This window comes from Cibotium barometz, chromosome 5 (assembly GCF_041138505.1).
Source record: "Cibotium barometz isolate CiBa-2024 chromosome 5, ASM4113850v1, whole genome shotgun sequence".
Lineage (NCBI taxonomy): Eukaryota > Viridiplantae > Streptophyta > Polypodiopsida > Cyatheales > Cibotiaceae > Cibotium > Cibotium barometz.
The window spans coordinates 13,436,437-13,452,965 of NC_141050.1; the positions used below are offsets into that span (position 1 = coordinate 13,436,437).

Consider the following 16,529-nt stretch of genomic DNA (forward strand, 5'->3'; position numbering starts at 1 on the left):
AGGTGTACGTTGAGCAGCCTCCAGGCTTTATTATTCCAGGATCGGAAGGGATGGTTTACAGGTTACGTAAGGCCTTGTATGGTCTTAAGCAGGCTCCGAGGGCTTGGAATCAGAAGATTGATTCCTTCTTTATTCGGACTGGATTTCAGAGATCGGTTGCAGATCCGAACCTGTATCTCTTTCGGGAACGCGGCATGGTCACACTTATCATCCTTTATGTGGATGATCTCATTCTCACCGGCGGTCATGTGGAGCACATCGGAGTGACGAAGGCTGCCTTGTCAAAGGAGTTTGAGATGACCGATTTAGGCTTACTCCACTTCTTCTTGGGATTGGAGATCTGGCAGACCCAGAGGGGGTTTTTCGTCTCTCAGCAGCGGTATGTTCATGAGTTGCTTGAGGCCTTTGGGATAGAGAATTGCAAGCCTATTACTTCGCCGATGGATCCGAACACAAAGTTAACCGTTACAGATCCTTGTGAGCCAGTTGATGCCTCGCAGTACCGGAAGTTGGTTGGTTCATTGATCTGGTTGCTGAACACCAGATTAAACTTGAGCTTCTCCGTGGGGCTGTTGAGCTCTTTTATGCAGACGCCATTGAAGACTCATTGGGACGCAGGATTGCGGATCTTGCAGTATCTGCAGAGTACGAAGGATCTGGGACTCTTTTACACATGAGGGAATGGAGTCAAGCTCCGAGGTTGGAGTGACTCAGATTGGGGAGGAGATCCAGCCACGAGGAGATCTACTTCAGGATACACTTTTACCCTCGGCTCGGGAGCAGTTTCTTGGAGCAGCAAGAGGCAGCCCACTATTGCCCTTTCTTTGACAGAGGCAGAGTATCGGGCTGCTTGTGGTGCTGCTTGTGAGGTTGTATGGCTGCGGAGGCTGCTAGGCGAGATTGGGTTTCCACAGAGGGAGCCCACAGTCATCCAGTGTGATAACCAGAGTTGTATAGCTATTGCTCGGAACCCGGTTTTCCATGCCCAGACCAAGCATATAGAGATACAGTATCACTTTGTACGTGAGAAGATCTTGGCGGGTGACATCTTGCTACTTTATTGTTCGACGGAGGACAATGCGGCGGACCTCTTCACGAAGTCTCTACCTCAGGCTACGCTCAGGCGGCACTCCAGCTCCCTTGGGTTGGTTTCAAGGCCAGGAGCTGAGAGGGGGTGTTAGAAGTCATCTCCTGTCTATTTGTATACACCACGGCCTCTGTTGTGGGTGTGCCCGCCCGTATATCATTTTTCCACACTCCCCGTATTTTTCCCCTATTTTTTCCATTTTTTCCTAGTGGTGGGAGGGCTGCCAGGTGATGCCAGGAGCACCCCAATGCTGGCCGACTGGACTTTCTTCAGGCGTGGGCATCAGGGTTGCTGGCCGACTGTTTTTACACCAGTCGTGGGCATCACGTTGCTGGCCGACTGCATTTATGCAGTTGTGGGATTTTCTCCAGTCGTGGGCACTCTTTGTAGCTGGCCAACTGCCCTCATGGAGTTGTATATATTGCCCCTCAGCCCCCACCACTTCCTCATTCAGTATTTCCGGGATCTTGTGTATAGAGAAGAGTTTACACACCTATCTCTCTGTGTTTCTTGTGCTGATTATTTTCTGCAGTCTACTTGCTCTTGTGTACCCAAGTTTGGTTATCATTTCCGTTGCATATTCTGACAGGGAAGTAGCAAATAGAAAAAATTAGTACATAAGTAGTTGATAGGACAAATGCACCGCTAAAGATAGAAAGAATTAGCACAATATCAACTGGCCGCAACTCGGACAAAAACTTCACAATGTGAAATATGCATGTCCGCTAATACGGCTGAATTATATACCTAGATGAATCCAAGAACATGTCCAAATTCACCTTTTAGGAACGTGCATGTTATACACTCATGGTAGTCTATATAACTATCAACTCCATTATGCATAGTATGGACTAGATACTACGACATCACCACTAACGTCATCAGTGCCCAATAGTGGGTGTAGAACTCTGTATCAAGATATGCTCTCACACACGCACTCCACACACACACACACATAAGAGCATATATTCACACAAAGACCTTCATACTAAGTTTCTGTCAAACCTCCGGAGATGCAGGGCAGACTGAGTTTCTATCAAGTCCATTATGCATAGTATGGACTAGATACTACGACATCCATGGTAGTCAACCCACAAGACTATATAACTATCAACTCCATTATGCATAGTATGGGCTAGATACTACGACACCCCCACTAACGTCATCAGTGCCCAATAGTGGGTGTAGAACTCTGTATCAAGATATGCTCACACACACACATAAGAGCATATATTCACACATAGGCCTTCGTACTGAGTTTCTGTCAAACCTCCGGAGATGCAGGGCAGACTCAGCCATAATGAAGCCTAGCACTAAGGGAAGTAGCAAATAGAAAGAATTAGTACAGCAAATAAGTAGTTGATAGGGCAAATGCACCACTAAAGATAGAAAGAATAAGCACAATATCAACTGCTAGGAGAATATCAACCTAGTGAACACTCCCAACCACTGCAGGGGAATAGGGTCGCGGATTGGGGTCACCCACCCCGGAGGAATGGCAAAGTCGATGTCAAGGCTGAGTCTGTCCTACTTGGATCCCAATCACGCCCGTCTCCTAGGCCACTGGGGGCAGCTGTCTTAATGTAAGCCAATCTCCAAGGGACCTAGCAAGGCTCGTGCTCAAAGCTCCCCAGGATATGGGTAGGCAAGCCCCTAACATGTGACCACTAGGTAGACGCATTAGAGGGTTCCAGATCAAGGGCTATCGGAGACGCTCCTCGGAGGCTACTAGAACAAACTCCTGAAGGGCCGGCTTGAGGCGATCCCAAGCTCGTAATAAACTGGCTGCAAATCTCTCCTCAAAAGCTAGGCTAAAGCCACAAGCACGCATCTCCGTGAAGATCCTTCTAGTGCTCACGGCCAAGGGCCCCCCAGACTCGTTGTACAGGCTGAAATCTTGACCGGGAGGAAATCCTTCCAAGGCTCGCCATCTGAAAGGGAACGGCTCCATATGGCGGGGTCGATGATGCCCACCCTCCTCTGTGGCACGACTGTATCATCACCTTGGCCTCGGCAGACCTCCCGTCGCTGCCAGCCCACAGAAAGTTGTGCATCAACCGTTGAACCTAACTAATGCACACCCATGAGAAGGCCCATAAAGAAGTGATTTACCACATGGTGGCAAGAAGAACATCATTCGCCAACACTACCCGACCGACCGGCCGGCTAAGAAAGCCTTGCTGAACTCCAGTTTAGTAGCTTCTTCCGAATTCTCAAAAGAAGAGAGCCTCGCTACTACTCCGGGGAGATATCAATGCCCACCTAGCATCCATGATAACGGACTGGAGTGCCCCTCGAGATCCACTGGAAAGCATTAACTAGACGCCAAGTCGGGGCGGACAATGAGCCAACAAAAACCACACGACTTGTGCCAGTCGATCTACGCGAGAGAAGACCTCTATCGCCTCTGCAAATCTCTGAAGGTTCCCCTCGTCTCCTAATAAAAATGCTATTGTGTCATCTGCAAACTCGGAGTCTGGCAGCTCCTCCTGTGCAGCACAAATGGGGAGGCGCAATCCTTGAAGCCCAATCTCCTAAGCTGAGGGTCACCTCTGGCTCCCTGAATGAGAACCTAGCTGTGAGAGGCCAAGTTAAGTCCAAAAACACCACCGATCCACTCCTCCGAAAACCCCATCTAGCACATCATCCCTTCCAAAAAGCCACAATAAACTCTATCGTAGGCTTTCTCAAAATCCAATAGGAGCACCTTTCTCAAAATCCAATAGGAGCACAATGAGATCCTGTTGGTACAACTTGACTAAAGCAGTCGCCTCCTAGAAAGTGAAGAAGTTATCCAAAATGCTCCGATCTTGAACAAAACCTACCTGAGTATCATGAATCAAGTCAATTGATGGCCTTGGCCAAAATCTTATAAGCATTGCCGAGGAGGGTGATGGGTCTTCACTGCCAAATCTCCAATCTGTCATCGCCCTCTTTGGGAATCAAGTGGATCAAACCCTCTGATAGCCTCTCTGGCATGGCACCCGTAGTCATAATCTCATCAAGGCTGCTCTAAAGCCACTTTCCATGTGATCCCGGTGACGAAGAAATAAGGAGACTGGAAGCCCGTCCACTCCCGAGCATTTGCCCCTAGGAAGTGCCGTCATGGCCTCTGCCAGCTCCTCATATGTGAAGGGAGTCAATAGGAAAGTCCAAAGAGCGAGAAAAACCACCCCTCGTATGCCACAAGACCCGCTCTCGCACATCCACCACCTGTGAGGATATGAGGGCACCCGTGAAGGGATTTGAAGAAATCTCTGGCTATGGCTCTCACATGGGGAGGTTCTAAAACTATAGATCCATCTTGGCCTTGAAACTCGCGGATACCATCTCTCCGCCTGTGGGGGAATGCACTCTCAAAGAAATCCCTAGTGACCCCATCTCTCGCCTGTGTCCAAAAGGAAGCTCTAGCATAGTATCTCTACTCCACCCTTCGCTCCTCTATGGATCTGACCTTAGTACGGCCGGCAGCCAACTGACCCTAATCCACGGGCTATCTGGGGAGCTGTCTTGAAGTCGCTAAAGGGAAGCAGGGCCTCCTCTCCAAACTAACGGAATCTAGCCAATCTGCTCTAAGCTGCCTCTTGCAGTAAACTGCTAATCTCACCTAGGCTTGCATCCAAGTTCCCTACGACTGATCCTGAGAGAAAATCCAGCTCCTCCCAAAGTTGCTCTATTTTGCTACATATCTCGGAGCCCAAGAGGAGGCTGTCAGGGATCCAAGTGCTCAAGTGTATGTCTTGCGTCCAAGGATCCTCCAGATACAGAATAACCGGTGCGTGATCGGAGAATGTAGTGCCTACCAAAATACCAATCATCCACGTAGAACCTATCAAGTCTACATAGGTTGGGGCCGGTGCTCTCCTACCAAACCTTGAGAAGCACATACTCCCAAGGCTACAGACCCAAACTATAGTAAATGCCAAGGGTCCTGCCCCCCTCAGAGCCAGGATCAGCTCCTCCCAAGCAGAGTACTTTGTGCCAAAAACTGTAGCCATGCCTCCTCTAAATCTATCCTCTCCTGACTCAATCATGTTAAAGTCCCCACCCATACACCAAAGTCGGCCTGAGAAGGGACGGACGAACTGTACTCCAAAAGGCAGCTCTGCCTATTGCAATGTTCGGCACATATACATTTAAAAAGCCCCCACAATCCTCTCCAATCCTGATGGTCACCCACTGAGCCCGACCAATGTCAATGGTGCATGAGCCTACTACTACGGGCAATAGCTGCTCACTGACAGAAATGCAAACTCCCCCTTGTGTCTCGAAGGGGCCAAAAGAGGGGGACCAAAAAGTGTGATCTTCCCACAATGGTGGGTACGTCCCTTAGAAAGATGGTGCTCCTGAAGGAAGAGGAAATCAATGGGTCCCCCAACTGCTTCTCTATGAAGCTCTCCTCTAAGGACACCATGCCTTTGAAAGCACTGTGGTCACCCCAAACCTTGAATGTTCCATGAGCTAGCAGAAGAGAGCTGTGTTTTCTGTTTTGGAGCGGATGCTTCGACAGTTTGCTGCGTTTTCTGCAGATTTCAGCGTAGAAGGTGCTGCATTTTTACGCTTGGGACTGTGGTATTTCTGAATTTTCAGCAAAGATTGCTGATTAGATTGCTGAAGCCCTCTTCTAGGTTCTGAGGACAAGGATCTACAGCTTGGAGAGATCTTTCTTCTTCCTCTCCTTTCAGTTTTCCCACCCTCCCTCCCTTTCTTCTTGCTGTGCACAGCCTGAGAGGATTTGTTTTTTCAGCCCCTTTCTTAAGAGAAGGTTTCTTGTCAAAGGACATATATGCTCCACAGGTGGTTCCTATTCCCAATCTTTCCTCTCTAAGTTTCTCACATCCACATCTTGCTCCCACCCCTACCCATATACCATCCTACTGCCCAAGTCAGTGACTCCATGAAGCTTACAGCAACCAACTATCATACTTGGTCTTTCTACACTCAGTTGTTGCTAGAAGGAGCCGGTGTGTGGATGGCTATCTCCACACCTCACTTGGTGGACCCTGCTTATTGGATGCTCGGGGCCCGGGCTCGTCTTATCATCATCCATTGCATGACTCCATCTATACAGGCACAATTTGTCTCTACCCGGAGTAATGCTCATCAGATGTGGACATAGATCCAAAAGAGGTATGGAAGGGTTTCGACAGTGAAGGTTGCCAAATTGGAGTCACATTTGGAGAAGCTTACAATCAATGAGTCAAATAACTTGATTGAGAAGATTGGAGAGTTCACCTGTATCGAGCTACAGCTTGAGGAGTACGAGAGCACCATCAACAATCCCATCCATAAACTACTTGGTAAATTGCCTGCTTCCTTTGATTCTTTCAGGGATAATATTTATTTCCGCGATCCTCTCCCCCCTTTTGAGGAAGTCATGAGTTATCTCCACGACAAGTGCATGCTTTGTGAAAAAGGCAAGTTGGAGTCTGCTTTTGTTGCCTCTAACAAGGGCAAAGGCAAAGGCGGAAAATGGAACTCCACCACCACCACCACCAACAAAAACAACAACAACAAAAACAAAGACAAAGGCAAGGGTAAACAAGATTCTAAGGAATCCAAGGACAAAAGCAATGAATGTGATTATTGTGGCAGGTCAAGTCATACTGAAACTCACTGCTTTGCTCGTCGTGATGATTCTCGGGCAGCTAAAGCCAAGTATAAAGCCCAAGATGCCTCTAAAGCATCTAACAAGGACAACACCAAAGATAAAGGCAAAGTTTCAAAGGAGGGATCTGCCAAAGTTGCATACATGGCACTCACAATTCATCCACTTCTTCACAGGATTCACTCCTCGTGATCATAGATATGACTTCTCTTGAAGAGGTTAGTGACACACCTGAAGCGCTGGAATGGGTCGGCGATAGTGGTGCTTCTGCCCATATGACCAATCAGGCCCATATCTTGGAGGACTACCAGACTCTCTCTTCTTCGGTTCACATCGACGACAACTCTTCACTTCGTGTCACCGGTGTTGGTAATGTTTCTTTGGGTTCCTCTGCCACCTTACATTATGTTCTTCATGTACCACAGATTGCCAAAAATCTGTTTTCAATATACAGAGCTTCTCAGAAGGGACTTAGTGTGTACTTTGATGATAACGTGATCAAAGTAATCGACAAAAAGACTCTCTCGGTTGTTGCCAATGGAGTCCATGATGGGAGTCTCTACAAGATCACCAATTTTTCTTTCCAGATCCCTCACTATAGTGATTGAGTACTTTAGGTATGGTACATGTACGGTACAAGTACGTAAAGTATGCATCAAAATAAATACTTGAAGTACGTTCACGGTATGTATGTATGTATGTATGTAAAATAAGAAATATCTAGCATCCATACAGAAATAGCATGTAAAACAATGGTAATACTAAAATGAAAACTAATCTATTAACTACTGAGCAATGGTCACTAACTAAAATAATTAAAAAACGGGCCAAATAAGTGTTGTACATTGAACCTCATATTTGGTACGAAGACCTTATTCGTACGAGGTACGCTACGTATGGAGATTTACGAAACGTACCGAAGGTACATATCGGATGAGTACGGGTACGGAATGCAACTATGCCTCACATTGATTCCCATATTGATCAACTTTTCTCCCCCTCAATGGCTTTGGTTTCTGAGGCAGATACTTCTCTGTGGCATTCTCGCTTTGGTCATGTACCCATTGTTGCCTTGCAAAAGTTCCATTCTAAGCAGGTTGTCAGCAGACTACCTCAGCTCAGGTCTCTCTCACACGTATGCTCATCCTACATGATGGACAAGCATCATCGAGATGCATTTCCAGAGGAAGCCACTAATCGAGCAACCTGAAGACTGGAGCTTATACATGCAGATCTTGCAAGACCTATGGAGGTTGAGTCTCTTGGAGGGGCTCGATATTTTCTTCTTCTTGTGGATGATTTCACTCGCAAAGTTTGGGTATGTTTTTTGGATGCGTTTGCCAGTTTCAGGACTTGAATCGCGATGGTGGAAAATCAGTCTAGGGGTAGAGTTCATTCCTCCGAACTGATAATGTTGGCGAGTTTGTACCATTTGATGACTTCCTTGCTTCGAAGGACATTCACTGACAGACTACAGTTCCTTACACTCCTCAATAGAATGGAGTTGTGGAACGAAAGAACAAGACCATCAAAAAGATGGCTCGTGCTTTGTTGCATCATGCAGGTCTCTTTCTTGCTTTCTGGGGTGAAGTTGTGGCTACCTCACTTTATCTCATTAACCGTTGTCTCACAAAAGCGGTTGAGGGGATGACTCCAAAGGAGGCTTTTACAGGACACAAGCCTTTTGTTTCTCATCTACATGTTTTCGGTTGTGTTGCTTATGTGCATGTCCCAAATAAGAAAAGGACCACACTTGCACCGAAGTCAAAGAGAATGATCTTCACAAGCTGCAGTCTGAGATCCAAAGGATACCGTTTTTGGGATCTGGAGGTTGATGACATCATCATTTCCCGTGATGCTCGGTTTGATTGATTGGCATTGATTCCTCTCTATCTGATGCATCTTCAGACTTTCTAAATGATCCATTCCAGGCAGATGCTAGTGATCTTACACCTCTTCCACGTCAGGCTCCTCCTCCTCCTCTCCCGGTGCCAACTTCTACTTTACATCTCCCGTTCCTGTTGCACCAACTTCTACATCTCCTAGTCCCTTTACGAGTCTTGCTTTGACTCCGGGATTACCCTCACCAGTGCTTACTTCATCACCACTTCCAGCGACATCGGATGAGTCCTCTACTGCAGTTGGATCTTCTTCTTCACGCTTTGAGAGGAAGGCTGGCCTACCTCGGTGGGTTCAATAACTCTTTAGAGATTCTGGTCTCACTGATGCACAACTCCATAACTAGATCTCTACCACCACCCCTGGACCTCGCCGTTCATCTCAGGCTTCCACATCCCATCACACAGTGAATTATGCTCTCATAAGTTCTCTCCAGGGGATCGATGAGCCTGAGAGTCCAGAGGAGGCTCTTTCACAGCCGCAGTGGCGGCAAGCCATGGAAGCAAAGATGGCCTCTATTGAGAGGAATAACACTTGGACTTTGGTGCCACGGCCTTTACATCATCGTGTTATTAGTGTGAAATGGATTTTCAAAGTCAAGTTTCATGCAAATGGTACTTTGGACAAGTACAAAGCCCGCCTTGTTCCTCCAGGATATGCTCAGAAGGCAAGTGAAGACTTTAATGAGACATTTGCTCCTACAGCTAGGTATACCACCATCAAGATTGTTTTGGCTTTGGCTGCACACTTTGGATGGCCCAAGTTCCAGATGGATGTCAAATTTGCTTTTCTGAATGGAGATTTAGAGGAGGAAGTTTATGTTGAGCAACCTCCTAGTTTTGTGATTTGGGGACAGGACACCCATGCGTATCTTCTGCAAAAGGCTCTTTATGGTCTCAAACAGGCACCCCGTGCCTGGTCACAGAAGATTGATGCCTTCTTGTTATCTCTTGGGTTTGAGAGGGCATATGCTGACAACAATCTCTATGTGCTTCTTTCTAATGGAAATATTTGTGTCATTGTTTTGTATGTTGATAACCTCGTTCTTTCTGGCTCAGATATTGGGTCAGTCATACAGGTTCAGTCCAAGCTTTTAGAGACATTTGAGATGGCTGATCTTGACCTTCTACATTATTTTCTTGGGCTGGAGGTTTGGCAAAAAGATGACTGTATCTTCATTTCTCAGCAGAAGTATGTAAAGAAGCGGATTCCACAAAGTATCGGCAAATTGTTGGCTCATTGCTTTACCTTGCCAACACTCGTCCAGACATCTCCTATGCTATGAGTGTCCTCAACCAATTCTCATCAACCACTCGAAGGTCTCATTGGCAAGCAGTTTTCAGAGTTCTTCATTATCTTCAAGGTACTTCTAATTATGGTATCACCTACTCTAGTGGTATTGATTTGGTTGGCTTCACAGATTCTGATTGGGCAAGCTGCATTGATACTCGAAGGTCTACATCTAGATATTGTTTCGTGTTTGGTTTTGGATTGGTTTCTTGAAAGTCTCAAAAGCGGAGGATTGTTTCTACTTCTTCCACCAAGGCTGAGTATAAATCCTACCTTCTCTCCTCCACTGAGGCACTTTGGATTCATCAGATTCTGGAGCATTTGCTCTAGCACAGAATCCTGTGATACGGGGACGATCCAAGTATATTGAAGTGCATTATCATTTTGTACATGACTGGATCGAGTTGGGACTTCTTCGATTGGCCTATTGTTCTACCAAGGACAATGTGGTTGATCTCTTCACCAAACCACTTCCGAGAGCTACTTTGGAGGTGTTACTTCAACGTGCTGGTATTGGACTGCCCCTCTAGCGCTAAAGAGAAGGTGTTGGATTATATCATCTCCAGAGAGTCTACATCACCTTTTCATGCTTGTACTGGTCATTTTATGAGACCCTCCATTGTCATATTTTAGCAGATATTATTCAACATTTTTCTACCATTTTTAGGCATTTTTTAGCATTTTATGCTACTAGTCTACTATCGGCCTGCTCCAGTTGGCCAACCAACACTCTGGGAGAGTATATAACGGCTGACCTCCTTTCCTCCATTTCATCTCATTCTTTTGCATCCACTTGAGGTCATTAGCAGCGACTTCTGCTTCTTACGGTTGTACAACACCTACGGGCTTCCCTCGTGCTCAATTTTCAGCAATAAACACCAATTTTCAGCATTTACAAGTCTTGTACCTGGGCCTACATTTGTGTTTTCTATTTGCTTCACTTTCTTTCACAATCGGATCAAAGGAAGTTGCTTAGGGGAGAGCTAAAGCCGAAGGTTTGGGGGGGGGGGGAGGGGATGAGGGACGGGGCAACAGAGGGATAGGAAAAGGATGATGAGGGGAGAAATCCACCTAGGAGGGAGGGGGGGACTAGGGATGCGAGGAAGGGCCTGCGAAATGCTCGGTAGGGCCAAAGGGCCTCACGGGAATCTGGTAACCTGGATAGGGATCTCAACCAGGTAATGGCCTTGGATCGACGGTGGGTTCCTTGATGTAAATGGAGGGGGCCCATCACCATCGAGGGGCTGCTGAGATAAATGCTTGAAACAGTTCTCTAACGAAACCATATCCTCTTGTGCCCTGTGCGCTTAGCTACGCCGCTCTGCTGTAGAAGTCACCTAGCGGCTCTGTCTCGAGCCAATGGTCTGCCACTCTCCTGCATCAATGGCAGCCGTGGTCAGATCCTCCATGTTCAAATCCTCTTCGGGGAGTTGGGAGGGAAGATGGCGCGGTGGCAGCGTGTGAGGTAGCTTGGGGGGAAACACTGGAGGCAATCTCCTGGACTGACGAGACAAGGACAAGCTCTAGCGAGATGTCCCATCTACCTACATATGAAGCATTGGCCTGGGAGACCAAAGAACTCAACTCTTTGAAGAATAGGGACTCCCCGGAGGCAAGGAAGAGATATGGCATGAGACACTGTCTCCAGAGAGCCCACTCAAATACGAAGGGATGGAATCGCAGCCGCCCAAGCAAGAACCAAAGAAGAGCAAGAGGAAATGGAGCAAGGGAACTCAAAAGAGAGGGAGGGGGGGAGGGGGGGACGAAATGAAGACAAAAGAGGAAACGGGCAACTGTCGGGAACAAGTAAAACATAGGGGGCAATGGGGACGAGGAGGAAAGGAAGAAAACGCCCACGGGGGCAAAGCACAGGAGAAGGGGAAAGGAGGGAAAGAACAGCTAGCGGAAAGCCCAGAAAACACCGAACAACAGGCAGAAATGAAGAAAACACCCAAGAGGGGCAGCACGCAAGAGAAGGGGAAGGGAGGAAGAGGGCGCAAGCAGGTGGGGGGGCAAAGAGGAGAGTGGCGGGGGCAGCACAAAGGGGGACAGGGGGGGAGGGTGCAGATTCGCACAAAGGGGGACAGGGGGGAGGGTGCAGATTGGGGCCCGCTCTAGCTCACGCTCGCAGTAGTTTCAATGAAACACAAATAAGTATGAAAATAAGGAAGCTATCAATGTCAAGACCGAGTACAAGCTGAAATATAAATAGATCCTTGTGCGTTGTGCGTCCATTGAAAATAAAATTTGAGGGAGCAAGGCAATTGGGAGACGTTGAGGGCTAGGAACAAGGGTGCAAGAAACATGAATAAGGATTTAAAGAGTCAATATCAAGCAAAGATGGCAAATAGATAGGATACAAAGTGAAAATCAATCAATTAACAAGTTTTTCTTTAGTACAGATACTAAAAGCATGGTACCAATGCATTACGTATTGAAAATACATACCAGATAAGTATGAGTACGGAATGGAACTATGGTAGATGATAAGGCATGTATAGTATGACCGTCTCGACTTGGTCTTTCTGGAGGGCAATATGAGACATGTGAGATTTTCAACCACTTGGGTGCAAGGAATGTCAATCCTTTACTCCTAGACACAACCACGTCCTCGTGAACGGAGCTAGGGGAAAGCAGTTCTCCATCTCCCACTCAATGCTACATCTTCTAAAGTTGCAAAAAGAAGGCTTTGGCCATTGATTGCAATTTGCACCCTGTGCTACACAATTTGAATAAACACCCCTTTTACTTACATTTAACCTCTCCTTTAAATTAGCTTGCAACATGAAAGCATTATAACAAGCCTTGCTTTAACCGACTCCATAACATTACTATGAGTCTGTGGCTTTTACCTTATCTCAAAATCTAGTGATAAGAGACTAGAAAAGTTTCCAATTGTTTGCCTCACAAGTTCATCAATGCTTGAAAAGTACAATTCAAGATAAACAAGTTAAGAAAACGAAATAAAAACATATTTCAGGACACAAAAAAGAATAGCAACACCATCGACTCACCTGGAGAAGTTACTATCTCCTTCAACTTGATCACATTCTCATGTTGCAACTTCTTCAAAATCTTTATCTCTCGAATTGCCGTAATGGGAAACTACAAAACAAAGTAGTATTGTCACCAAAAATAGAACTTAATGATTTTGCTCACACTACTAGGAAATACTCCAAAGCTTACATTAGAGATAGCATAATTTTAAGGAGCATATACACCTACCCCTTCTCTCTCATTGTCCATTCTAACTTTCTTCAACGCCACAATTTCTCCCGTAGCAATCTCTTTCGCCATGTACACTTGCCTGTGACAAGATAAATAAAGACAACCCTAAATGCCAATATTCAAAAAAATGAGACCCTTGCACGAGGTTATACATGTTGACATACACACATTGTGTGTATGCATCCATATATACATTTATTTATTTATTTACACCCACACACACACACACATATCATGTGTGTGTATATACATATACACATATATATGTATATGTATATGTGTATATATATACATATATATGTGTGTGTGTGTGTGTACACACACACACACACACATTATATGTATAATATAATATTATATATATAATAATAATATATTATATTATAACGCATGTAATATGTATGTATGTATGTACAAACACACAGGCACAAACAACACACACATATATATAGCCACCCACAATTTATGGTCCCATGACCCAGACTTTGCACTCAAATATATATATATATGTGTGTGTGTGTGTGTGTGTGTGTGTGTGTGTGTGTGTGTGTGTGTGTGCGCGCGCGCTCACCTCTCCCTCTAACCAGGTTGTGTGTGTGCAAGTGCATGCGTGCCTGCACATGGAATATATGCACGAAAGAGAGAGAAGGGTAGCACACATATATGTATGTATGCAAGAGTTTCTCGCACATAGAGATACACAAACTCATACAAATATGGATATCTATACACATAAATGGGGATTCTTGGGTGGTCACAGACAAATTGATGCATTCAAGGATAGACAGAGAAGATTGGGAGTATTGACTGCAGATCGACCATGGGATTATATACGTATGTATTGAAGAGCATACCCGTAAGTGCCCTCCCCAATCTGCTCCAGCTTCTCAAACACATTGACGCTCCTGGATCCCCACGACGGCGACTCCTCCAGATTCAGTTGGCCTGGCATAGCCACCGCCATAGCCACTCCTCGCTAAACCCTAACCCTAATTCTGCCTCCTTTCCGCAAGCCCTGCTTTACAGTTTTACAGAGAAAGCAGAGAAAAGAAAAGAAACCCTGATCTGCTGCATCAGATTGAGCTGCCTGATTCTGTTCAGGAAAATAAACCCTAATCGCGCGGGATCCTGGTTCGCACAGAATCAGTCGTGTTCCGAGAAGCCTCAATGGCTCAAGAGGATAGAAACGCTAGAGAGAGAAAGCGACTTGAGGGCCGCGCAGATATAAGAGAGAGAGGACGAGGACTTTATTCAGACCCTAAGCGACTAACCTTTCGGTAGAGGGGCCATATAAATCTAGTTCCATGAAATGGCCCTGAATAATAATTTATTGTCAAACTCGCATTTGATGTAAGGGTCTTTACACACCCCCTAAGGGTGCCCCAATACTGCCCAACATGTGGGCAGCCAAAAAGTGCCTTGTGCACTCTTGAATGGGCGTACCCCAGTACACACCAACTGCCCATGCTTGCGTTTATTAAAAAAGTGACTGCCCATGCCTGGGCGCCCCCTTTACACAACTTGCATGTCCACGTACCCAACAACCCCAGCAGCCTGTTGACTAACGTATACATGCATCTTCACCAGCCCCAGCAACCTGTTAATCTACGTATGCATGCATCTCCACCAGCCTGTTAACCTGCGTATACATGCAACATGTATCCATACTGAGTCAATGCATGCCTAGTCCTAATCTGATGCTCAACACATAGGATTTAATAGCCCCCAAGCAATTGTAAGCTCCTCAACCACTAATATCACTTTGGAACCCATCACAGATGCCATGTATAGGTACCAGCTTTTAAACTAGTAACAATCCAAAATTTACAAACTTGCCCTTGAACTATCTGTACATTAGATTACCCATGCGATGCTGACCCAAATATGAACACCCTGAAGAACAAGCAAGTCATAATCAAGATCCTGAAGGGTAAGCATGTACCCATGTGATGCTGACCCAAATATGAACACCCTGAAGGACAAGCAAGTCATAATCAAGATCCTGAAGGGTAAGCATGTACCATACCCCAGCTCTTTCAGATCTTCCAGATCAGAATTCCTTATAATCTAGCAAGCCCTATTGTCATGGATCTTGTCAGCAAAATCTTCCTCTGCATAAGTGTCCCCATTCTTGCAAAGAGTCCTTGCATGATAAATGATTATAAATACAAGTGCAAGTGCAAGTGCTCCTAGTGTCTTACTATACTATGGAAGAATGAATTGATAATCGATGATCACTTACCGGAAATGATAATATCCAAAACCATGCTTGACCCCCCATTTGAATTCACCCACATACTTACAAGAATGCTCCCATGACTTACAAGATGCTCCCAAACTTCATCAATACCCTGCAAAAGCAATCTCCATCCACACAAATAAAGAGTTGGGGACTTGAACCCCATGGCACCACAGTTATTGTGGCTAGACCCTGTTCTCTTCGAGAGGAGGGGAGGGGATGAACTAGATTTATCTTACCCCCTCCCCTCCTCCCATCTACAAAAAAAAAATGAGAATCAGTAGGCATATGAGATTTAAAAACCAAATAAACCTCCAAAAATAATAATCTGCCTAATGTTTGGGAGATATTTTATAAAGCCTACAAAATATGATGTCTTAGAGATAAACAAAATACCAACATTGTGTCCAAAGTCATAACATCCAAGCACTATTTCATCTCCTACTCACTACTGTCACTCTCATCAGCCGAGTCATGATCACCAAATACAATTCTCACATTTATCCTCTCTCTCATTAAACATAACTCTAGCAAGATTGTCTCTCCTTTGTGTGCCGCCAACCTGGGATGAATCCGGCAATGTTATTTCTGATGATTGTGGCCTCTGCACAACCGCTGAGGTCTCAATCTGCAACAAAGCTATAACCTCAGCAAGACCCACTTACAGCCCATTCTGAATGATCGGATCCAAAGCCAATGTATCATTGTTTGCTCTCTTCACCTCCGCTTGTGCCTCTCGAACCCAACCCTCATCAAATGAATCTCCATGCACAATGCACATGTTATGAAGGACCAAACAAGTGCTAACCATCTTCGGCACATTTTGCAATAACTTGTCACATCTCTTCAATAAAATACGAAAGCGAGCTTTTAGCATTCCAAAAGCCCGCTCCACAGGCATCCGTGAACTAGATTGAATGTAGTTCCAAAAGTACCACTCAGGGGATAATCCATCTTTACTTTCTTTAAATGGAGGAAGCATCCAAAACCTTGCCGGGTAAGCATAATCACCAAGTAAACAATAATTGCCTAAGTTGTTTGATTCACACCTCTATCCTAGATCACTTCTTTGGAATACATTCCAATCATACATAGGACCTGCCCAACCAATGTCATAATCCCAAACCAAGCAGTTAGAAGCAACGGTCATCTACAAAATTAAAGAATGAAACCCCTTC

General features: G+C 45.6%; 1 protein-coding gene across 1 annotated transcript in view; it reads right to left on the reverse strand.

The window, feature by feature from the left end:
- Window positions 1-14,380, reverse strand: part of LOC147638084 (cyclin-dependent kinase C-2-like) — a 30,035-nt gene extending 15,655 nt beyond the window's left edge. The window contains exons 1-3 of the mRNA XM_086797968.1: window positions 13,967-14,380; window positions 13,110-13,191; window positions 12,899-12,989 (exon numbers count right to left, since the gene is read on the reverse strand). Coding sequence (XP_086654094.1) covers window positions 12,899-12,989; window positions 13,110-13,191; window positions 13,967-14,076 — 283 coding nt within the window. The 5' untranslated portion in view covers window positions 14,077-14,380. The remainder of the gene's footprint in view (window positions 1-12,898; window positions 12,990-13,109; window positions 13,192-13,966) is intronic.
- Window positions 14,381-16,529: the final 2,149 nt, after the last annotated feature.